Source organism: Schistocerca nitens, chromosome 2 (genome assembly GCF_023898315.1).
Source record: "Schistocerca nitens isolate TAMUIC-IGC-003100 chromosome 2, iqSchNite1.1, whole genome shotgun sequence".
In the NCBI taxonomy this organism is placed as follows: domain Eukaryota; kingdom Metazoa; phylum Arthropoda; class Insecta; order Orthoptera; family Acrididae; genus Schistocerca; species Schistocerca nitens.
The window spans coordinates 628,957,207-628,981,736 of NC_064615.1; the positions used below are offsets into that span (position 1 = coordinate 628,957,207).

Sequence of the window (24,530 nt, forward strand, 5' to 3'; positions counted from 1 at the left end):
GTTTATACGATACTTTACGTGACGTTAGAGGTGCCATGCCCATGAAATCTGTGCCATATCAATAGATGTTCACAGTCCGACAAATATGTCATGATGTGGAACATTCCTCGGAAAGTCCCTTGTTTATATCATGTACCGCCTTTACCAAGTGTGGCCGTTTCTGTCTTTGATTGTATTACCTTATTTCACTAGTTTGATAAGATGGAGCGGCGTTTCTGTCGATAATATTATCTGAAGTGCTAATCAACCAGAGTTTACTCTGAACACACTGTTAATGTGGACTTTTGGCCGGCAGCTTAAGGGATGTTATCTGCATGTACAGGCTCATCGCCAGTGGCTCTTATGGGAATATGTAAACTGAAAGTAAACATATACTACATTTAATAGGTAATTTGGATTTTCCGCTTGAAAGAACCACTTTTCAATATACATTCACATATTGGTTACCATGAAGACGACGCTCAAGTTGGTTAATATTTTACTGAGAGCCTTTATCTATTTGCAATATATTTTTGTTGGCTCTATTAACGAACACACTTTATTTCGTCCCCTTTCTGTGTGGATATGTATACCAGTTTTGTCTGCTTTCGTTTCTTTTTTTTAATGATGTGGTTTGGTTTCCAACGGTGCTAGCTGTCAAATGCTATTAACTCTGTTCACAACTGAAGTTTTGACATACAATTTTAGATAACTGTCATCGGTTGTTATTCTAGTCTAGATATAAATCAGTATAAATCTCTGCAACATTTGCAGCATTGACACACACAACACATTACCATTAACACAGTAACTGTTCCCAAGTATCTTACAGTTGATATATGCATCCAAGATACTTGTGATAAACTCCTCTCTTGTTAGTCTAATTCTTCTTCTAACTCTATCAATTTATGTACAATTATCTTGAGATCGCTTGGATTCATTTCACATGTTCTAGGGGCATAGTTAGCTTTAATTCTGTTGAATTCACTTTTTCATTATTAGTCATACAACAATGATCCTTCATCGGATGTGCAGGCACAGTATCATTACTCGCTACTTTAGTCATTATTACATTTTTTAAATGCATCAATACTTGGCACCATAAATCGCCATTTTCCATAAAATTTCAACTTCCCGATGTTGGTTTTTTATAATTTCTAACGGTTTTTAGTTGTTACACAGATGGGTACAACTTATTTATTACGAGTGATGAAACATCATTCTTTACTATTAAGTTTTGTCCATATACTATCATTAAACCTAATCATTTTCTTGTTACAATCGTTAGATGCCTTACAAACTGGCTGAACTCTGCTAGGGTTGCAATCTTCGTGATCATGGATAGACATATGTACAAAGTTCTGCTTACAAATCCTGCAGTTTCTTTCTATTGGTTAATATTGAAGTTTTTCATTGCTCAGTTCCGCTTACTATTTTTTCACAATGTTAGCTAAGGGCATTTCCTCTGACACAACACACATTTATATTTCTTGTTTAGACCCTACTTCCGTTGCTAAAGGTAACAAATTGTAGAGGCTGAACACTGTTTTCTTAATGGAACATTTAAAATGTAGATCAAAATGCTATCTGACGTGTTTATTGTTCGTTTATGGTCGTTATTATCGAGTCATGCTGTAATCTTTTCTCAGCGCTATCAACGTACCTGTTGAAGTATTTCTTTAACTCCCGCACTCTGTTAGCAATAACGTCTTCGTTGCAATCCTTGGTGAATAACATTTCACTGAAACCAGTTAAAGTGGCTTTCTCTGCGATAACTTGTTCCCTACTAAGCTCTAACAATTGTCTCTGCTCTTCTTCCATCATGCCCAATTTTTCTTTAAACTGTTAGGCATCTCCATCGTCCCTTGTAACAAAGAGTGTTTTAGTAACTTTACCCACGAAGTTTACTAGGCTGGCTGAAGTGGCCGTGCGGTTAAAGGCGCTGCAGTCTGGAACCGCAAGACCGCTACGGTCGCAGGTTCGAATCCTGCCTCGGGCATGGATGTTTGTGATGTCCTTAGGTTAGTTAGGTTTAACTAGTTCTAAGTTCTAGGGGACTAATGACCTCAGAAGTTGAGTCCCATAGTGCTCAGAGCCATTTGAACCATTTGAAGTTTACTACTCCACATTTGCTTCGTGTTTCCGGCTTCGTTCTCTCTCCTGCTAGACTTTGAGGTTTTTTTTTTTTGCCATTTTGACGCTGGTTCTGCTACATGACTACATAACAACCTCTTACACTTAGCTCAGTTCCGTAGCCTTCTTTTACAGGTATCTATTGGTACTTGCAATAATTGTTCAGTTTTTTTCGTATTTGCCTATTAATTCTTTCAAATTTACGTAACAAAATTTTCAGTTTGCTGCTGTACAGGGCGAATAAACTAATTTGCGCCGACAATATTGCATAAATGGACAGTACTACTGATTGGCGCTTTTTACAGAATGGATTGGTAGTCAGGGGCTCATAACGTTACTTAATACATAGACTGTAATAATACTTAGAGAGTCTATTTTTGTGCAAAAATTCTTTTTTAAATGGAACAATGCCTATTGATACTAAAAGCAGGGTAAATTAGAATGTCAGTAGTGCTTGTTGCAGTAGTCTAGGGCGAGTCGTTTCCGAGATATAATATTGTGAAACTTTTCCATAAAGACACTTGTTTGTGCCATTCAACCTGCGTAGTTGTTAGGTATGAAGCTGTTAAGTTTGCTTACAGTGTGCTTGTGTGGTTCTTGATGCATTATGACTGCGTAGTCAGTTAGTGTGTGACGGCCCAAGCAATAGGTCGTGAGTGGATGCTAGGATTTACAAATGCAGATAAAGTCGACAGCTCATGGTATATGGAGAGTGTGTGAAGTAGGTAATTCGTTCTTGTACGGTGTAGGGAGATACTCCAGATGTATCTTGTTTAGTGACTAAGCAACATTTAACCAGTCATGATCAGGTAAACTGCAGAAATATGCGCTATTGGTCTGTTACAGTAGCCAGTGGGTTTGTCGGGTGGGACGTCAGCAACCGTGGTGTGTAAACGTGTTGACGTTGGATAGTGAATCATCAGCTTCTAGACTTGTTTTTCATAGACAGAACACTGAACGCGTTCAACTATCGCAGCCTTCTAATAGACCATCTTCCACGTTCCAAGGACGCAAGAAAGCGGTCATCTTCAGACTAGATGAGCCTGTCGTACCAACATGATGGCTTTCCAGCCCGCAGTGCACGAAGTACTCAGACATGTCTTCTCGAATTGTTTCCAAAACGTTGGACTGCTGGACGCAGAGGCCTGTACCTTGGCCGGCCTTTCCCCGGGTTTGACGCCTGTAGACTTTTTTCTGTCTGTAAGCAGATACCCGCTACACTCTCTGATATGCAACGACATACGACTGCAGCCTTCTCGGACATCTCCACTGAAATGCTAGCACATGTGCAGCAGTCATTCCACACTAGACGAAACGTGTATTGGCACTGCCAGTGGTCTTTTTGAACGCAACCTGTGATGGTCAATTGTCTTGTTACTGGTCAGAATCCACATAACAAATGTGTTCATTTGTGTTGTTCTTTAGAGTGTACTACCATAGGTACTGCACAAGTGTCGGTGTGGTAACTTTTCAAAGTTCTATCTCTCTCTAAACGACTCGCTCTAGGATCCTACAACAAACGCCACTGACATAATTTATTCTACTTCTCGTTTGTCAATGTCAATAGGTACAGTTCTATTTTAAAAAAGTGGACGTTTATACAAAAAATACACTTTCTAAGTATTGGCTCTGAGCACTATGGGACTCAACTGCTGAGGTCATAAGTCCCCTAGAACTTAGAACTACTTAAACCTAACTAACCTAAGGACATCACACACATCCATGCCCGAGGCAGGATTCGAACCTGCGACCGTAGCGGTCGCGCGGTTCCGGACTGTAGTGCCTTGAACCGCTCGGCCACTCCGGCCGGCTGTCTAAGTATTACTGCAATCTGTGTATACTATGTTATCATAGTATAGTCCTGGTACTTCCTCATTTCTTCATTTTCTACAGCAAACGTTATTTCTTCAACATCTTTCGCCTGTTCCCAGCGGATACTACTTTTCCTTATTTCTTCGCTTGCTCTGGCTAATATATCTTTGACACTCTTCGTCTCATCAGGTTTCCTTCCATTCGGAAAGTGGGTGCATTGAGCGACTGTTATGTGATTTATAAATTATAGAGCGCAGCAATCAGTCGTCTTTTTTTTTTTTTTTTTTTTTTTTTGCAGGATTTATTACGCAAATGCAGATTTTGGCTAGTGCCTAGCCATTATCAAAGCACTATTTTTTTTTTTTTATCTCGATGTATATTAGTTCCCTGTTGTTCGGGCGTCAGTCACACGTCTTCGAATACTACTCGTCGTCTGTTCAGCACATCAAAGTTATTTCTTTTAGCCATAGTAGACTTTGTTACCTACCCTACCTTTCTTAGTGTAATTCCTCCGAGAACGTTGCTCTTCCTGGCTTCAGCTACATTCATTTTACCATAAATTCTATTGACCCTTTGGACTTCAGTATTTTTTTATACGTTTCGAGGGTCTATCATGATTCCTGTTACGAAGAGTTGCCTCTCATTCCGTTTTCATTTGAATTTCTTTTCTCGAGTTTAGATTGTCTTAGAGGTGTAGTCTATCACTGCTTCACGAAGAAATCTGTACCATCAGGCCTTTAAATGGTGGATCCAACTATTCCTTATAATGTGAAAGTCATGTTTCACCTACAGCTTATCACCTACTGCCAACCAAAAGTTTACTGTATATTTATTAATTATCTAATTCAGAATTCCGTTTACCTGAATTCTCTTTGTGGAGTCGTATGACGTCCCGTTTTCATCATTTCTATAATGATCAGTGACACAACTGCGTTACAGTGTCAACTAGAAAGAGCTTTGTGCTACTGTCCTGACAATCTAACTGGATACCCGCTTTCTGTTATACTAACCGTCACTTTCCGAGCACTGTCGGGCATAATATCCCCGTTGCTGACAGGTATAACACGCCATTTTATTTCTTTGACACAATGCCCATTATGCGCTGGCGAATTACATCCTACACACTTCACTGGACGTAATATTTCTTCCTTTTTATCGTATCATAGAACGTATCTCGTATCTAGCACAGATATCCTAATTTGTGCCAATTTTTTATGTTCTGGATCTACTAATACTGCTGCAAGAGCGTTTACAAACTCGATTGTATGATCTCATTTACTGCATAAATTGCAGTACGGAGAGCTGTGATATTCCCTTGATGTGTTCCCCGTTTTACCACATGAGAAACCCTTGTTTACTCACTGTTATGAGTTACTTGCGGCCTGAAATACGTCTCCACTACTGATAACATCGCACCTCCTACCGTTTGAGAGACTTCCACAGCTTCAGCTAAACTCAGATACGCTCCTTCCGATCTTACTATTATCTTGAATCGATCTTGCGCGAAAACAGCTCTACTCAGCTTCCAAATTAGAGCCGGACCACCTTCTGCTTCTGTACTTTGTAGTACTTCTCGGGATGCTTACCTGTACTGATTCCGTAGAGAATCCGTTCTTGATTTCCACTGTGCTATTCCCTCTAAATGTTCTTGTCTGCTTGTGAACGTTTCCCAAGAATAATAATCGAATGAACGTACGCGTCTGCAATATTTCATTAATATTTTCCTAACGTCAGGCAATGTAGATGTTAGGTCATGGACTAAAAATTTACTTCGAGCAGGGCCTATAACCCCAGTTTTAATAAATTCAGCAATACTTCATGCTCTTCCTCAAGTTCATAGACAGTATCTCAATTATCAAAGACCTCATGCAGCCCTAATTTATTCCCATTAACGGATTGTGGAACGATCTTAAGTCCCTCAGACTAACATATTGTCTCAACTCGACATTGAGTAGGCCACAGCAAACTCAAGTCTAGTCAATGACTTCACTATTGCACAATACTCAGTGCAATGTGGGGACTGCGTCACTTCACATTGCAATGTTATTAGATGAGATTTTAATGTGGCATTGGCAATTTCAAATATTTATACCAGACAAGAAGTCTCTTCAACCTATCGAATTCATACACTCATTTTGTGGAGCAATGTCAAAATAGTCCTTAAGCTGATAAATATTTCAGAACGTACAATGAATTTGAGAAAGCATTTCTGACAAAGTATTCGCCTGCTGAAGTCCAAGAACGACATCATAAGGAAGTGTTCAAAGAAATGGTTCAAATGGCTCTGAGCACTATGGGACTTGACATCTGAGGTCATCAGTCCCCTAGAACTTATAACAACTTAAACCTAGCTAACCTAAGGACATCACGCACATCCATGCTCGAGGCAGGATTCGAACCTGCGGTCGCGCGGTTCCAGACTGAAGCGCCTAGAACCGCTCGGCCACAACGGCCGGCCTAAGGTAGTGTTCAATCCAGATCCATGGCAGGCCTGTAGAACATCTTACGTAAATCTGTGGAAACGTACATTAACAAGATAAGATATTGGGATAACCCCATATCTCACTGAGATGTCCTATTGCATATTAAAGACGAAACTGCTGGTGGCTGGTGCCTTTCCGGCTCGCAATTGACAACATACTGGGAGCGATAGGCACCAGGTTTCTCGTCGTCAAACTGCAGATCCGCATACGGCTTCACCTAAGGAATGTAGCAATATCATGTACATTCTTATAGGTATATTTATTGGTGGTGGATTGCATTGTAGGAATGGAGTTTCTGCGTTAAGGAAACTCTGTTATTGACCTTTCGGATGGGAGATGCTCATTTGGCCACTTGATGCTTGCGGTGTTACGGTAGTGATGGAATTACTGAAAACAACATACACTCCTGGAAATTGAAATAAGAACACCGTGAATTCATTGTCCCAGGAAGGGGAAACTTTATTGACACATTCCTGGGGTCAGATACATCACATGATCACACTGACAGAACCACAGGCACATAGACACAGGCAACAGAGCATGCACAATGTCGGCACTAGTACAGTGTATATCCACCTTTCGCAGCAATGCAGGCTGCTATTCTCCCATGGAGACGATCGTAGAGATGCTGGATGTGGTCCTGTGGAACGGCTTGCCATGCCATTTCCACCTGGCGCCTCAGTTGGACCAGCGTTCGTGCTGGACGTGCAGACCGCGTGAGACGACGCTTCATCCAGTCCCAAACATGCTCAATGGGGGACAGATCCGGAGATCTTGCTGGCCAGGGTAGTTGACTTACACCTTCTAGAGCACGTTGGGTGGCACGGGATACATGCGGACGTGCATTGTCCTGTTGGAACAGCAAGTTCCCTTGCCGGTCTAGGAATGGTAGAACGATGGGTTCGATGACGGATTGGATGTACCGTGCACTATTCAGTGTCCCCTCGACGATCACCAGTGGTGTACGGCCAGTGTAGGAGATCGCTCCCCACACCATGATGCCGGGTGTTGGCCCTGTGTGCCTCGGTCGTATGCAGTCCTGATTGTGGCGCTCACCTGCACGGCGCCAAACACGCATACGACCATCATTGGCACCAAGTCAGAAGCGACTCTCATCGCTGAAGACGACACGTCTCCATTCGTCCCTCCATTCACGCCTGTCGCGACACCACTGGAGGCGGGCTGCACGATGTTGGGGCGTGAGCGGAAGACGGCCTAACGGTGTGCGGGACCGTAGCCCAGCTTCATGGAGACGGTTGCGAATGGTCCTCGCCGATACCCCAGGAGCAACAGTGTCCCTAATTTTCTGGGAAGTGGCGGTGCGGTCCCCTACGGCACTGCGTAGGATCCTACGGTCTTGGCGTGCATCCGTGCGTCGCTGCGGTCCGGTCCCAGGTCGACGGGCACGTGCACCTTCCGCCGACCACTGGCGACAACATCGATGTACTGTGGAGACCTCACGCCCCACGTGTTGAGCAATTCGGCGGTACGTCCACCCGGCCTCCCGCATGCCCACTATACGCCCTCGCTCAAAGTCCGTCAACTGCACATACGGTTCACGTCCACGCTGTCGCGGCATGCTACCAGTGTTAAAGACTGCGATGGAGCTCCGTATGCCACGGCAAACTGGCTGACACTGACGGCGGCGGTGCACAAATGCTGCGCAGCTAGCGCCATTCGACGGCCAACACCGCGGTTCCTGGTGTGTCCGCTGTGCCGTGCGTGTGATCATTGCTTGTACAGCCCTCTCGCAGTGTCCGGAGCAAGTATGGTGGGTCTGACACACCGGTGTCAATGTGTTCTTTTTTCCATTTCCAGGAGTGTAGATCATAGTAAATATTGCCAGGGTTTAAAAATTCAGATATTAACTATGTAGGTAGGCAGCAACACGGATTGACTGATATTGCAATTATCAAGGAACACGTAGTCGGTAAAGTAAGAGATACTATATACTTGATCAGTGAACAATGTAATGATTTAACAAGCATGTTGTTGAAATATGCTAATGGGTTTAAGGAAAGACCAGGTATCAGTTGAGCTTAGCAACGTCACCTGAATGTCATACCATATGATACAATCTGCCACATTCTGTCACTTCGTCGAAAAGGCCTGCCTTCGCTTGGGAGATAAGAAAAATCTTGGAACGGGAAATCATTGAACCATCCATGAATCCTTAATGCAGTCCACTACTAGCAGTAGCGAAGTCGTGGGGCAATAATCGACACCAGAACTTGAAGAAATGCTGTAGCATGTTTTGTTAAGGAGCTGGCATGTCATAAAGCAAATACGTGTAGTGTGTAGAAGTAGTTGTGCATTTATGGGACTGGAATAAACTCACCAGCACTTGTGTCCTTGTACAAGTGTATTTTTAGAAATAGTAACACATTTGCTTGGATTCAAAATTCTAGGAGTATGTGTATGGAGAGATTTGAAGTGGAACGACCACATATAATTAATCGCGAGTAAGGCAGATGCCAGACGGATTCATTGAAAGACTTCTCAGGAAATGTAATCCATCAACAAAGGAAATAGCTTACAAAACACTAGTTCGCCCTATGCTTCAATGCCGCTCATCAATATAGGATCCGTACTAGATATAACTGATAGAGGAAATAGAGAAGATCCCAATAAGAGCAGCACGTTTCGTTACAGGTTCGTTTAGTAAGCGCGAAAGAGTCACGGAGATGAGTGGCCAGCTCCAGTGGCAAACAAGAGATGCGTTCTGGGTTGTTTGGGGGAGGAGATCAAACAGCGAGGTCATCGGTCTCATCGGAGTTTGGAAGGAAGCCGGCCGTGCCCTTTCGAATGAAACATCCCGGCATTTGCCTCGAGTGATTTAGGGAAATCATGGAAAATTCTAAATCAGGATGGCCGGACGCGGGATTGAACCGTCGTCCTCCCGAATGCGAGTCCAGTGTTCTAACCACTGCGCCACCTCGCTCGGTGAGAGGCTTCTATATCACGTTATGGTCTGCTGTTAAAGTTCCGAGAGCTTACAATCTTGGAAGAGTGAACCAATATATTGTTTTCCCCTATGTTTGTGTCGCGATAAGATGATGATAAAAACAGAGATTCGAGCCGACACGGAGGCTTGCCAGCAGCCGTTCTTGCGGCGAAAGATGCGCAACAGACAGGGGAAGCGAAACTGGTGCACAAGTACCTCTACCACACACCGTAAAGTGGCTTGCTGGGTACATATGTAGATGTAGCTGTAGACCTAGAGAAATGCGTACAATTCCTGTAACCAGTTTCCCTTCACACACATTATTTGAAATAAGGCAGGTGCATAAAAAATAAAGGTCGGGTTTAAATAAAGTCTGTTGCTGACAATTCTGAAAGTATAGATGAGACATAAAAGGCGGCTGCACTTATTGATGGATTCAGTAATGCGTTTGAACTGTGATTCGTTTTCCTCTATTTTGTGTTGCTGGTTTTGAGTTCTTTTTCACACATCTAGAGTAATTTGTAAGCAGTCTGCTATATATGACTGGAAATCTCACTTATTCCTCTTTATAATTGAGTAATTAAATTTGCGAAATTACTGGTGGTATGGTTGTAGTGAAGAAATGAATAAAGAAAAATAGGTCTCTAATAAAGGCTGAGTGGTTCTTGTATTCATATTTGTTGTAGTAAAAAGTGATTAATTTCCTTTACTGAGAATCATGTGATACTACCCTCTTCTGATTATTACGAACGGTAGAGTTGTTTTAAAGTTATAGTTGTAAAATAAATAAGCCTGAATTAATGATTTTTTCAGTCAAAACTTCCGGTCTCAGAGGCCGTGGACGAAGTATAAAACTGCTCCCTAACGTTTCATCTCCAACTGTGGGAGATGCCTTGCGCAGTTGGAGACGAAACATTAGGAAGCATTTTTATAGAACGACCACGGCCTCTGAGCCCGGAAGTTGTAATTGAAGTAGACGCCAGCCATGAAAGCCTACAGTGTATGATTAATGAATATTTGTTTCTCCTTTCATGATAAAATTATGGGCGATAATAACAAAGTAAACGGCGGCAGTCATCACGAGAAGTTTCAAAGAGAGCGTTGGATGCAACTGTAGATGAAATGAGTGTGAGAACTGCTGGTAAGCAATTTAATCATATTCAAAGTGGCAGCAGTGAACGGCAAATGGATAAACCAACTGTATTAACTTCGGAACAAAAAAGGAACTTTGTAGCAGAATATTTAGACTTTCTGACATAGGTGTGCCCACGACAAAATTTCAGTGTTTAGTTTTTGCGAAATGAATAATATTAAAACAACCTTCAATAATAAAAACAAGCTAACTTACGGAACGTTCTAACATTCTGCGTGGTTTCTATTGTTCTATGTCGTGTCTCCCTACCACTTTCGCGCAACGAAGCTCTGAGCGTGTTTTTTAGGGAATTGACTAGTTTGAACCTGGGACCTGTTGCTGGTAAGGAGACGCCAGGCCGCACATGACATGTAGAGTTCAGAAGAGTTCAGTGAGACTAGCGATGATATAACCAAATACTTAATGATTTCAGCGTCAGCTCCACAGCACTCCCTGTAAAAGAATCTTAATACTAACTAAATTTAGTGGAAGGGGTTCAAGGCTTTCCTATTTTTAGTTAGCTGGTAAAATAACGTCGAAAAAGCAGTTAAGTTTACCATTGGAAATTTTATTCTACTCACAAAACATTGTTTATAAATTGCACTATTGATAAAAGGAAATGTTTTAATACAGGATGATAAAAACCAAATGTGTTCAACAAAAATGTGAACGAATATTCCCTGAATGGGTTTCCAAGTTCTACAATGGATCGAAGGATGACTTATGCCACATCACGTCTATAATCTAGATTTAAGTTAAGTTTCATAAAAGAGAAAACTATCAAAATGGTCTACAGTGACCCTCAATTCTCTTTAATTACTTATTTAACTTGTCGTAAAGTACAGTGGCTGATGTGGCTTCTCAATAATTATATAACAGAAAAATCATCGCGTTTCAGATTTTAACTTACATAGCAAATGTGAATACCATGAGCTTCAATTGACAATCGACACTAGTATTACGTAAAAAGGGGATGTAACAGATGAGACTTCTGCAGTTCTGAGTGAAGCCTTATGTGCTCAAAAATGCAGCATCACGTGCGTTCATTACCTTGTCGGTGTTCGTCAGGGGGCGGCGGCCGGCGCAGCTCCATACAGTTCGCCGTCTCGGAAGCAACTCTCTCCTAACTTCTCCTTACTACCATTTTCCGAAGTTGGTTTTAAAAAAAACTATCTGGCTGTGTTTTCAACTGACCAATCAGGGTCTCAATGTTAACCTTAAGCTCCGCTTACAAAATTCTGTCCATCCAATGAGAAACGTTATACTTTTCGTGGTGGGGCAATGTTTTTAAAGTTTGCAACGTAAGAGATGCGAAAAAGTCTCACGCTAAAACTTGCAGCTGGTGTGGCCCTTTTAGTGTTATCGTAAGATCTATACTGTTCTTCTGGAGGGCTCTAGCTTTTAACATGGGCTGGGGGGTGGTCCTGGTGGTTAGCTGGCGACGTGGGTGTCCGTCCCTTATCGTAGGGCCTTCTAGCTTAACACGGTTCTGCTCTCGGCTTCTGTTCTCGTTTCTCCCCTCGGAACTGCGTCTGTCTCACGGTGGGAAGGAATGACATGCATTTAGGCATTCTTGTGTTAGTCTGTGGTATTCCATTTGCTCACTTGTTACTCGTATTACTTTGGTTAATTTAATGTCACGATTTATTCGGAGCTATGTGACATACTACTGGATTTGCTTATGTCAGGGTTTTCATGGAAGGTGTTGGATTTGCCTGACACCTTACAACGTGGTTTATTCTTCAGCGTCATCCTGTTGTAAAAATGAGTAATGTATTAAGGCAGAGTTCCCAGATTAAACAAAATTTGTGTTTCAGATAAGTTTGAGTAGTTTATACAGGTAATAACGATATAGGAAAACCTCAAAATATATACAGTGTGGATTACATGGGTTGCCGCTTGCCTGTTCACAGGCAAAATGGAGTGTTTGCCCAGAAGGGAGCAAAAATGGTTCATATTATTTCTCCCGAACACACTAAAAATGGAAAAGTATTTCGATGTAAAAATGCTGTATGTTAAAGTATTCAGTCCATGATTTTATTCAAAGGAAAGATACTTAAGGATGATTTGGGTGACAATTTACATGCCAGTGCTTGTTCTATGGTGGCAGAAAAGAGCTCGATGTCAGCCGTATGCTTGAAAATTATGTAGAGTATTTTTATAAACTTCAGAGCCCTGGCAAAAGTCTCCTCATTTTTGACATGGTTAAATTGCACCTGGACGCTAATATTGTTGATAATGCTGAAGAAAATTATACAGGACGTTTCACAACTATTATTCAAGCTTCTAGGATTTGTAGCGGGAACTTCGTCCATTTAGTTTTGATAAGGAACCCATGTCCGGCGATGTGTCGTTTTAACATAAAGTAAAACTGAAGAGCCGATCACTGTCAAATCTCCAGCTTCATAGTGCATCACAAACTGAGAAGAGGACGCCGTCGTTCAGACCCTGTGGTAATGAAGAAGCTACGTGCCATTTTCGTACGACTGTAATAACGGCTGCGAGAAACTGGAACTTCCCGTACCTAGAAGATCCACTGTGGTGCTCCACGGACGCACCGCACTCTCTGAAGAGCACGTCCCTCGTCACGTAGAAGAGGCCACGACGACTGCTGCTGGAAACATCGCCATGGACTCCTGTAGAGCCCGCAGGTCAGAGCTCATTGCCTTCTCTGTGTGCGTACCGTGGAGCGGGAGCTTCGAAAGTGATCTGATCAAACTTGTTTTATATCCAAACGGTACATTTCCATACATGTGCACTGCAGCACGTGTGAAGTTCGGTGAGCTGTTCGAAGTGTCTGGCGGAGAGGAATGATACCAGCTAATTTGGCAGATGGTTTCAAACGAACAGTACTTTTTCCTTTCAATCTTCAAGCAATTCCCGGATCTGCGGTTGTACCTTCAGTTTTAACGGAGCGTCCTAATAAAACAAATTTCAGTCTTGATGCAAATTTGCCATTACTCGCGAAGTTACTGATCCAATGTCATGGAATCCTTTCATCAGTAACATTCAAAAAACACCACCAAAGAATAGCGACGGAGCAATATCCACAGTACCTAGAGCATCCAGTAAAAGCTTTCAAAAATTTTATCCAACGCTAAGCTATAAATGCCATGGGAAAAATTAATTCAAAGCCTTTGTTTGCAGAAAGAAAATCCATAAAAATATTAGGATCCAAAGAGAAAAACGAAAGACTCCGTCAAAGACCCAAGAGTAGTAGTACCCAAAAGAGAAAAGAAGCAAAGGAACCATAGTGCTTCGAAGTCTGTCGAAAGGATCGGGTTTTGGATAGTGTAAGGATGATCTATTATGCAACAGTTGAACATCTCACTACCAGTTTACTGGAATTTTCATACTTCATTTTACATTTGTTTCGCTTCCTCAACTCTTGATGTTCGCAAATGCCAACAGGTCTTTTTAATCTATAAGCACTACTACCTTTGGGCAACAATGAAATTAGATTACTTTGTTACAACAGTATACCAACGCTTACTCTGATGAAGTCTTTTATGTTCCACTCACAGCATAGCTTAAGAGACCAGTCCATATTAAGTACGTCCACTAGGCCTTATTTAGTACCTGTTGTTTTAATAACGCCTAAACTTACGAATTCTTTGTTTCCTCATGTTCCCCTAATAGGAGATTATTTGACATTCTAGTACTGGGTATAGCATTTATCTGTACGTTCAAATAAAAAATACTGGTTCTGCCGAACCTTAAGTGGGGCTCAGTTGGTACACCTGCCTTCTGTAGTAATATCGTGTCTGCCCTTAAGCCTACGTATCCGCAAGTAATAAATGGGTCTTTCTACGTGTGACCTAAAAAGAGCCATCCACTTACTTTCTCTCTAACATTGCCAAAGTTTTACAAGGTCATGTCGTGAGCTCTTTTCTACCGTGCGGGATTCGATGAAGTTGTTTGCAATAATAAAAATTGTCGGACCACCTAGCCCATTCTCTAAATTCGGTATCTTCAGAACTATTTCACTTCTAAAGATTTTTGTAACTGATAAATGTTTTGATGCCGCTAAGGACATCATAGCTTTTACAGTTCATCAATTTGGGGACATTCCAGAAAGTCACTTCAGGAATGGAATCTACTCGCTGGAAAAAGCTTGTACAATTTTCATTGACCTAAAAGGAGAATATATCGAAAAGCTAGTTGAATTTTTACTTAAAATCTCAAGTTTCAGTGTCAGGCCGAGGACTTTTCACCTTCTCTTACAAGGAAAACTCTCAGATTTAGTGGTAAGATGGCTCAACGGATAGTCCGACAAAAACTGAACGCAGCTCAAGCATGAAAACAGGAAGTAGGAAGGTATACTGAACTGCAAAAAAAGCAAAATAGAACTAGTAAACGGTCGAAGGACAAGAAGTGCAATGCAGAGCAGCGTGAAACGGCAAAGGCGTCGTGGTTAAGTACTCACGGTGTTGGACTGCCATGCGGGCGGGCCGTGTTCAAAATTTCTCTCGTCCCCTTTTTTCTTTTTTTTTCACAGCGTGATGAACCGTCCATCAGGCCACTGAAAAGTGTGTTCTCTTTCTGTAGTATTGGCAGTTGTCATACTATACACTGGTTATAGAATATAAGTAATGTGGTAAGAATACGTAAAATACGTTACCGTCTCAAGCAAATGTGATGAGTGAGAGCAGTTGAGACAGCCCATAGACGTCTCACAGAAATGAAAACAACAAATAGACGGGTGTCAACTATGTCACAACAAAGGAATTCAGAAGTCAAAACTTCCAAAACGGAACGCAACTTCAGAAAGGTTAAGAATATATGTTTTGACAGAGCACAGAGACACTATGCGATTGTGAAACTGTTGCAGCTTATGTGACAAAGTATTATGTTTTCATCATTTCCTTGAGAGTGATTACATTCATAGTAACACCTAAATCGGACAAGGAGTTACACTGCTGGCCATTAAAATTGCTACACCAAGAAGACATGCAGATGATAAACGGGTATTCATTGGACAAATATATTATACTACAACTGACATGTGATTACATTTTCACGCAATTTGGGTTCATAGATACTGACAAGGGAACCTCCCCATCGCACCCCCCCTCAGATTTAGTTATAAGTTGACACAGTGGATAGGCCTTGAAAAACTGAACACAGATCAATCGAGAAAATAGGAAGAAGTTGTGTGGAACTATGAAAAAAATAAGTAAAATATGCAAACTGAGTAGTCCATGTCAAAGATATGCAACATCAAGGATAGTGTGAGCTCAGGAGCTCCGTGGTCTCGTGGTTAGCGTGAGCAGCTGTGGAATGAGAGGTCCCTCGTTCAAATCTTCCCTCGAGTGAAAAGTTTACTTTCTTTATTTTCGCAAAGTTATGATCTGTCCGTTCGTTCATTGACGACACTGTTCACTGTAATAAGTTAAGTGTATGTTTTGCGACCGCACCGCAAAACCGTGCGATTAGCAGACGAAAGGACGTGCCTCTCCAATGGGAACCGAAAACATTTGATCGCAAGGTCATAGGTCAACCGATTCCTCCACAGGAAAACACGTCTGATATATTCTATACGACACATGACAGGAATATGTTGTCGACCCATCTAACTTGTAAACTTGGCGAACGGGTAAAAAGATTCTTCTACCTTGCCCGATTTAGGTTTTCTTGTGGATGTGATAATCACTCCCAAAAAAGTGATGAAATCACAAGAGTTTGTCACATAAACTGCAACAAATGAATGCAACAGTTTCACAGTCGCACAGTTTTCCCTGTGCTCTGTCAAAACATATGTTTTTAACGATTTCAAATTTTTCCGTGTGTAGACCGTCAAATCCTGCATATGTCCAAGCAAATCTGAACATGTGCTGGAACTTTGGAGGGCGAAGTTGATTGTGTGTGTGTGCCTGAACTTTGATAATTGTCTGAAAATAAAAAAATTAAAATTTCACTCGAGGGAAGACTTGAACCAAGGACCTCTCGTTCCACGACTGCTCACGCTAACCACAGGACCGCAGCGCTACTGAGCGGGTATGCTCCTTAATGTTGCCTATCTTTCGCATGGACTACTCAGTTTGTATATTTTGCTTATTTTTCTCATAGTTCGACACAACTTCTTCCTGTTTTCTCGATCGATCTGTATTCAATTTTTCAAGGCCTATGCACTGTGCCAACTTATAACTAAATCTGAGAGGGGTGCGATGGGGAGGTTCCCTTGTGAGAAATCACTACCCTGAACAACCACCTCTGGCCGTAATAACGGCCTGGATACGCCTGGGAGTTGAGTCAGACAGAGCTTAGATGGCGTGTACAGGTACAGCTGCCCATGCAGGTTCAACACGATACCACAGTTCATCAAGAGTAGTAACTGGCGTATTGTGACGAGCCAGTTGCTCGGCCACCATTGACCAGACGTTTTCAATTGGTGAGAGATCTGGAGAATGCGCTGGCCAGGGCAGCATTAGAATATTTTCTGTATCCAGAAAGGCCCGCACAGGCCCTGCAACATGCGGTCGTGCATTATCCTGCTGAAATTTAGGGTTTCGCAGGGATCGAACGGAGGGTAGAGCCACGGGTCGTAACACATCTGAAATGTAACGTCCACTCTTCAAAGTGCCGTCAATGCGAACAAGAGGTGACAGAGACGTGTAACCAATGGCACCCCATACCATCACGCCAGGTGATACACCAGTATGGCGATGACGAATACTCGCTTCCAATGTGCATTCACCGCGATGTCGCCAAACACGGATGCGACCATCATGATGCTGTAAACAGAACCTGGATTCATCCGAAAAAATGAAGTTTTGCCATTCGTGCACCCAGGTTCGTCGTTCAGTACACCATCGCAGGCGCTGCTGCCTGTGATGCAGCATCAACGGTAACCGCAGCCATGATCTCAGAGCTGATAGTCCATGCTGCTGCAAACGTCGTCGAACTGTTCGTGAAGATGGTTGTTGTCTTGCAAACGTCCCCATCTGTTGACTGAGGGATCGAGACGTGGCTGCACGATCCGTTACAGCCATGCGGATAAGATGCCTGTCATCTCGACTGCTAGTGATACGAGGCCGTTGGGATCCAGCTCGGCGTTCCGTATTACCCTCCAGCACCCACCGATTCCGTATTCTGCTAACAGTCATTGGACCTCGACCAACGCGAGCAGCAATGTCGCGATACGACAAACCGCAATCGCGATAGGCTACAATCCGACCTTTATCGAGGTCGTAAACTTGATGGTATGCATGTCTCCTCCTTACACGAGGCATCACAACAACGTTTCACCAGGCAACGCCGGTCAACTGCTGTTTGTGTATGAGAAATCGGTTGGAAACTTTCCTCATGTCAGCACGTTGTAGGTGTCGCCACAGGCGCCAACCTTCTGTGAATACTCTGAAAAGCTAATCCTTTGCATATCACAGCATCTTCTTCCTATCGGTTACATTTCGCGTCTGTAGCACGTCATCTTCGTGGTGTAGCAATTTTAATGGACAGTAGTGTATATCTCACTCACCCACCAGGCGTACAAATTAGGTGCGTCTGTAAGATTCCTATCATATGACACACATACTGTCAGTAATGGCGTGTATGACATACCAGACGTTTTCCAGTGGAGGATTCGGTCATCAAACGTTTGCGGTTCCCATTCGAAAACCACTTCCTTTCGGCTGGTAATAGAGTATTTGTGCCGAATCAGCTGCCATTATATGCCCCTTCCTTGCACTACCCTGTTGCAAACGGACCTCACACCACGGCAGAGACACGAATTTGAATAAAGCGAACAGGAGAAAAAAAAGTTTGGACACAACTCGGATGCATGGCAGTTCAACACCGTGAGCACTTAAACACGACGCGTTTGCTGTTTTACGCTGCTCTGTATTGCCTTTCTTGTCCTTCGACCTTCACTATTTCTATTTGGCTACTTTATTCACAGTTCGGTACATCTGCATCCCGTTTTCATGACTGATCTGCGTTAAGTTTTTGACGGAGCATCCACTGAACCATCTTATGATTAAATCTGAGGGGAGGAGGGGGGGGGGAGGTTCCATGGGGAGTTTCCCTTGTTAGTAGACCGTCATGATATTCCTTCTAGGGCTTTTATTATTGTGCAAAACGAAGAAAAAAATGCTCTCACGAAGCTACTTTTGATAGTGCTATTTACAGAATCAGATGTAGAATTAAATCTGCAACAGTATTCTATCACTGTCTGTGAAGACTGTGCGAGTGCTACACGTTCCACAGCCTCTTAGTTTATAAAAGTCTGATACGTCGAGGTCAACAGATCACCAACCCGTTCCTGGTGTTTTACTTGTGTTCCGGTGTAACACCAAACGCCGGCACGTCGGCCCGAAACGTTGCAGCAGAAAAGGCTGAGAGAAGAAGTCAGCCAATAGAACGCTGTATATGACGACACCACGACTGTAGTGACACCTATAAGAAGAAAACATAAGCGCCGCTCCAAATAGCGTCGGCATTACAAGACGAGCCGTGACTTGTGATCCATATTAATTGCTTGCAAATTGTATATGTCGAAGGACATTGACTATTAGCATGTGTTAAGTCCCATAGTGCTCAGAGCCATTTGAACCATTTTATTAGCATGTCGCCAATTGCTTACGACACCTGTTTGTGAAAAGGCAAATTTAGGTACTGTCGATTCAGTTTACTGTAATAAACTCCATTATTAAAATTTACTTCAATGTTGTCTAGCTATACGAGAACACAGCTTCCTAGGCACCCTACGTTAGACGAGTGGGCGGTATCCCATAACTTGGATTAATGAACTTGGATTAACGCCGGACATCCCCAAAATTGTAAACTTGGCATGTGCACCGGGTCAAAGTTCTTTGACAAGCGGACCTCTGCTGGGCTGTCTAATGCTCACAATGCATAACGATTTGAGTGCGCGTATGTTTGAAATGTGTCAGATTGGGTTGGCCCAGTAGGTTGTATGTAATGAGGTCGCGAGTGAAGATGGGCAGAATTGGGAATGGAAGACAGCTATGTTTAATATAAATAATTGTTTAAGTAAAACAAATGACTGCAATAGGTAGGAAGTGGAAATATGATAAACGGAATTATACGAGGATTATTCGGAAAGTAAGGAAAGATCGGTCGCGAAATGGAGAATACAGTGAAAATCTGATGAAGCTTTGCACAGATGCGTTGGGCACTGCACGCCCGTCGATCGCATCATGTAGCTCTTTTTAAGTTCTGATCTCACAGTGAGAACGTAAAGATGGCTAGAAATTAACGTCACCCGGCAAGTATGATGGTCTGGCGAAAGATTTCGCCTGAAGTTATGCAATCCACATAACATAACTGTTATGCGGTTCATTCTACAAGACAATTCTCGACCGAACTCTGCAGTAGCAATGAAGACGCTCCAGCAGCCTTTTGGATGGGAAGTTTTTGATCATCCACAATACAGCCCATAATTGGCTACCCTTGAGGTTCATCTCTCTGTTCAGATCAACCGCTGGCTATGAAGACAATATTTTGACACAGACAACGAGCTGCAGTCTAGAGTATAAAATTGTCGAAAAACACTGGCGGCTGTCTTCTGTAACGAGGGAATTGATACAACGCTACGACAGATGTCTTAGTCTGAGCGGCGACTAAGTATAGAAGTAGCTAGAAGGGGTAGCTAACCGTTACAAACAAAACAGTTTTCATTTTCACCGTGGTTTCCATTTCACAACCTATCGTTCCTTGCTTTCCGAACAGCCCTCGTATTAATCAGATATTTCAAAGGAAAAGATGTGAATAAGAAGTTATGACGCAAGATTCGTTAGAATTTAAGTAGCGCGAGTGTAATAAGAAACAATAACTATTATATGATGTTGTTATTCTTCCGTTTTTCCCGGCGTATTTGTTGCTCGAAGAGTCCACGGGTTCATAGTGCCTGTTGGACACTATGAACCGGCAGTATACCCGTGTACTGTTCGAGCATTATACGATGTTGATTCAAGCTTCTGCAACTTCCACGGGGGATATTTCAGAATGGCACTAACTAGAGTGAAAATAATGCTGTGAGGAGGTCACGAGTTTGGACTGAAGCTAATAATAAAACGAACTCTGATCTAACAAACAGAAACGACAATTCTAAGTGCTCACTGAATATAAACCAGGCACGTCATATTATCTATTAAAATGAACAATCCATCAAAATGTAGTAAATGATCGAAATGGGGTTGGTACTAGGCACCGGGTCGTAGTTCTTAACCTTCTCTTGTTTACCTGTACGTGGGTTACTCACCCAAACTAAATATTTTCCGGTTGTTTGTAATGAAATTTGCGACCGTTGATAACCATCGCAACATAGTGAAACAGGATGGAAGCTTACAAGAGGTCTGGAAAAGGAACACTCACATCCGTGTCATACAGGCACCGAGCAGTGAATGACCATCACGCCCCTGCACTCGTCCGTCACAGCTTTCTGCTAAACGCGGGGACGTGGTGCTTACATGATGAGTTCGGTGAGCTCACTACATAATTTGTAGGTATTAGTAGTCTGCTTTCAATGATTGTACTCATTTAGAAGATTCACACGGGTACTTACCTGTGCAACGTGGTCGCCGTGCTTCAGCAATCCAGAGAAAATATATTTGCCCAGAGTGACCTCGGGCAGTTCCAGGTCGTACTTTGGTCCCCGCAAGACCCGGTCCTGTGCTGCGGCCATGTCGAAGGGTGTCTCGCGATTCTGAGTGTCACTGTCACCGGCGAACAACGACAGGGAGCGGCGCCACGCGTCCAATGGAGTGCGAAGGGCGGGCGAGAGCGCTTTCTTCTGTAGCAGTTCGCTGAGCGGTTGCAGAGCGCGACTCGACGTATCAGCGTACCACGCGACGACGTAGTACTCGGCAAATCCGAGCACGAGGCACATCGAGTGGCATGACGAGCCACACTCTTATCTCTGTATATTCATTTAGGTTACGTCGCCCAGCCTATCCAGTTCCTTCTCACTGTCATGTACAGAAACCCCACCTCACTGATCTTAGATCGAAAACGTTATCAATATACTGGATGCGGCGATAAAAGCTTTAATCCGCAGCATCACTCTATCGGCTGTTAATCATTTATAGGGACTATACGACAAAGACATAGAGTAATTTGACAGCGTTATTAGTCACGCTGACGCAGCGTAAAAGTTATGTGACTCACGCCGTTCTGCGTTGATTTATAAATCAAACTCATATGTTAAATTCTGCACGGTTTGAGGAAGAAAACGAAAAACGCATTGCAATTAAACGGACACCAGATAATTAATAAGAGTACTTACCTCATAAACTGGTGCTCATCCCTAATCATAAGTAGTTATAAACGACTTTTCGAGTGCTTAGGAAAGACGAATGTGAAGCCTGCTTGCGTAATATACTGTATAAAATACTTTTTTAAAGAAAATTTTTATTTGTAGCATTTTCAGGAGCCTCCTTAAAATTGTAAAGTATATGTTGAAGATGTCGCATGTTTGTAAGTAAAATATTCATAGAATGATGTGATAATTGGTATGAAACTTTTGTTTCCTCATTTTTGCACATATTTTCGACCCTCACAAGAGGGTGGGTCAGATTGATACCAAATATGTAATTTTCTCTTACAGTGAAATTCGTGGGAAAGTTATTGTCTTTCGACTAAAAGACATAAACGTTACACTTCAAACACCTCGTTTGCAATAACTGTCAAAATACAGTCTTGCAATCTGAGGTAAAATTTTTGCAATTCAAAGTGTTAAACAAGTTCCAAGGCCAAAGCTAACATCTGGCAGAGACTGTTATTACTCCTGATAAAATTTGAAACTGATAACATTTTTGTTGTTTTTGTTTCCAGAACACTGTTCTTAATCCAAAAGACCGCAGGTTTTTCGTAACATTCTAAGATAGTGTACAACGTACCACTACTTATCGACGGAGTAATTATTTTCTACAAGCGTGTAAATCCCAAAAAAATATTGTCTGAAAAAATAAATGCCTTTGGTAATATTTTCAATCTGACTGTTGATGATTTTTGTGGAACGTCGCCAATATCAGCAACGTCCAGTGCTGTTCTGAGAGCCCTTGGCTTGTTATTTGCAATCGACGCTAAAAGCAATGGTCTCTGCTAGGCATATCGATTTGATTATGTTTCTTTGTATGGCAAAGGTAGATGTTCACCATACAGTTTATTTTCTTCAGGATCTTTTGTCAATGTCCCAACTTTATTTGGAAAAGTCTTCATATACAGATAAATAGCCACGGTTAGTGTGTTGTTAGTGTTATTACTGGTTTCGTTCATCAGGTGAGAGCATCTGCAGATTTGCGCCTCCCTCATAACAACACGTTAAAGGCTTAAAATTCCACTCGGCACCATCGTCAAAACAAAGTGGTGCGAGTTGGATGTATACAAGTGTGGTGGGCCGATTCATGCCAATCACAACACTGACGACCCAATTCAAAAGTAGCAGCAGAAGACTGACAATACTTTTTCGTATAGCACACCACTGTATCCAGCATCGCACGTTTTATTTATTAGAAGCTGGATCACAGGAAAAAATGTTACTGCATACGAAGAGCGAGGAAATAAAACAATTGCTTCAATACTCTGTTTCATGAAGAAATGATGCTCTATTGTATCCGGACACATAGTGACTTGAAGTTCTGGCAATGTAAGAGAGAGTTGTGACGAACGAGATGAAAATAAGGGGAGAAGGTAATGCTCCGATGACTTAAATCACTAAAAGACGCAACAGCTTATAGTCTGCCATAAATCAAGAGTAAATAAATTATCCTACGTGAAAGGTTACGCCACCGTCTTATTTATCCGAACTCAGCACTCTGAAGTACTGCTAGCTATACCTTGCCAGTAACTGGTTGATAATATTGTCGATTCCAGATCTTTTAATGTCCACATGTGTTTTGTACAGAAAACAGACACCTCATTCGATCACTGACGAACTCTAACTACATTACTTACCTGTACAGGTAAACAGCGTGCTATGTTGCCTGCTTGCAGCATCAGCTCAGAACCGGTACACCTGGTATTTTATGCAAGCGTCGTGGGGCCAAATTATTTGGAAACGAAGTAGCGTGCTTAGGATGTTGGTCCACAGAGACCTAGCCACATCGGATTTAGCTTATCCGATGAGTTTCGCCATCTCCGTATGTATTCCTAAACAATAGATATTCCGAACGGGAGATTCGCCGTCTCTTACACCCGACGCATAGTAGACAAAGCGAGGAGCTAGAAGAGGATGAAGGACAGAAGGCACTGGTCGACTTACCATACGTTGGCGGTGTATCTTCGTAAATAGGAAGATTACTGACGAAATATACAATATGTGTCTTCCATCCGCCAAAGAAACTCAGACCCCTTTTAGACTCAGTTAAGGATAATCTTGGCTTGAGAAGGCTTGGGATTTAAAAGATTCCTTGTAGGTGCGGGAAGTCATACAACGGGCACACTTGTCGTATCATGGAAGACAGATGCATCGAACTTCGATGACACACTTTGTGGGGAAGCAAGCACTTATCAGTACGTCTAGTGTGGCGAGCGAGACATTGATGTTTTTCTATGGTTCCGCCAATGCCAAGACGGCAGCACCTAATGCAGACCGTGAAAGGAGTGAACAAAGAGACTGAGCAATAATCTCATGTAAAAATAAATGCTTAAACATTGTTTCAAAATTTTGCCCGATTATGTAAAACAAAGCCCGAGTCTTAGCACGTTCCGATAACTATTTTCTTCAACAATACACTTCTTTACGAAATTTTAAAAGCTCGTTATATTAAACTTGAAAGTTGTACTTTTGGAATTGGGTTCAGTTAGTTATAAAAAACATTATGTAGAGATTTTCATGAAGCTACCTCATTTATCTTTTTAATTATTAAGTAAAAACCAATTTTCGTACCAAAAACTATAAAAGCGAATTACATTAAGTTAGCTTAGTATATAAGATGCAAAGCTAAGACGAAACATTTCAACGAATATAAATAGTGATGAAACTGTGCCCATTTTTTCACTATGGTACTGTGATTTACCAAAGGTATAGAAATTAGAAAGAGACAATTCAGAGGCCACTATATGCTCTCGGTTCCATTTGAAAAAT

At 42.2% G+C, this 24,530-nt stretch overlaps 1 protein-coding gene across 1 annotated transcript in view; it reads right to left on the reverse strand.

Annotated features, from left to right (window-relative positions):
* The window catches only part of LOC126235212 (luciferin 4-monooxygenase-like), a 123,697-nt gene extending 102,365 nt beyond the window's left edge, over positions 1-21,332 (reverse strand). Inside the window, exon 1 of the mRNA XM_049943943.1 lies at positions 21,009-21,332. Within this exon, the coding sequence (XP_049799900.1) occupies positions 21,009-21,332 (324 nt within the window). The remainder of the gene's footprint in view (positions 1-21,008) is intronic.
* Between the last annotated feature and the right edge of the window lie 3,198 nt (positions 21,333-24,530).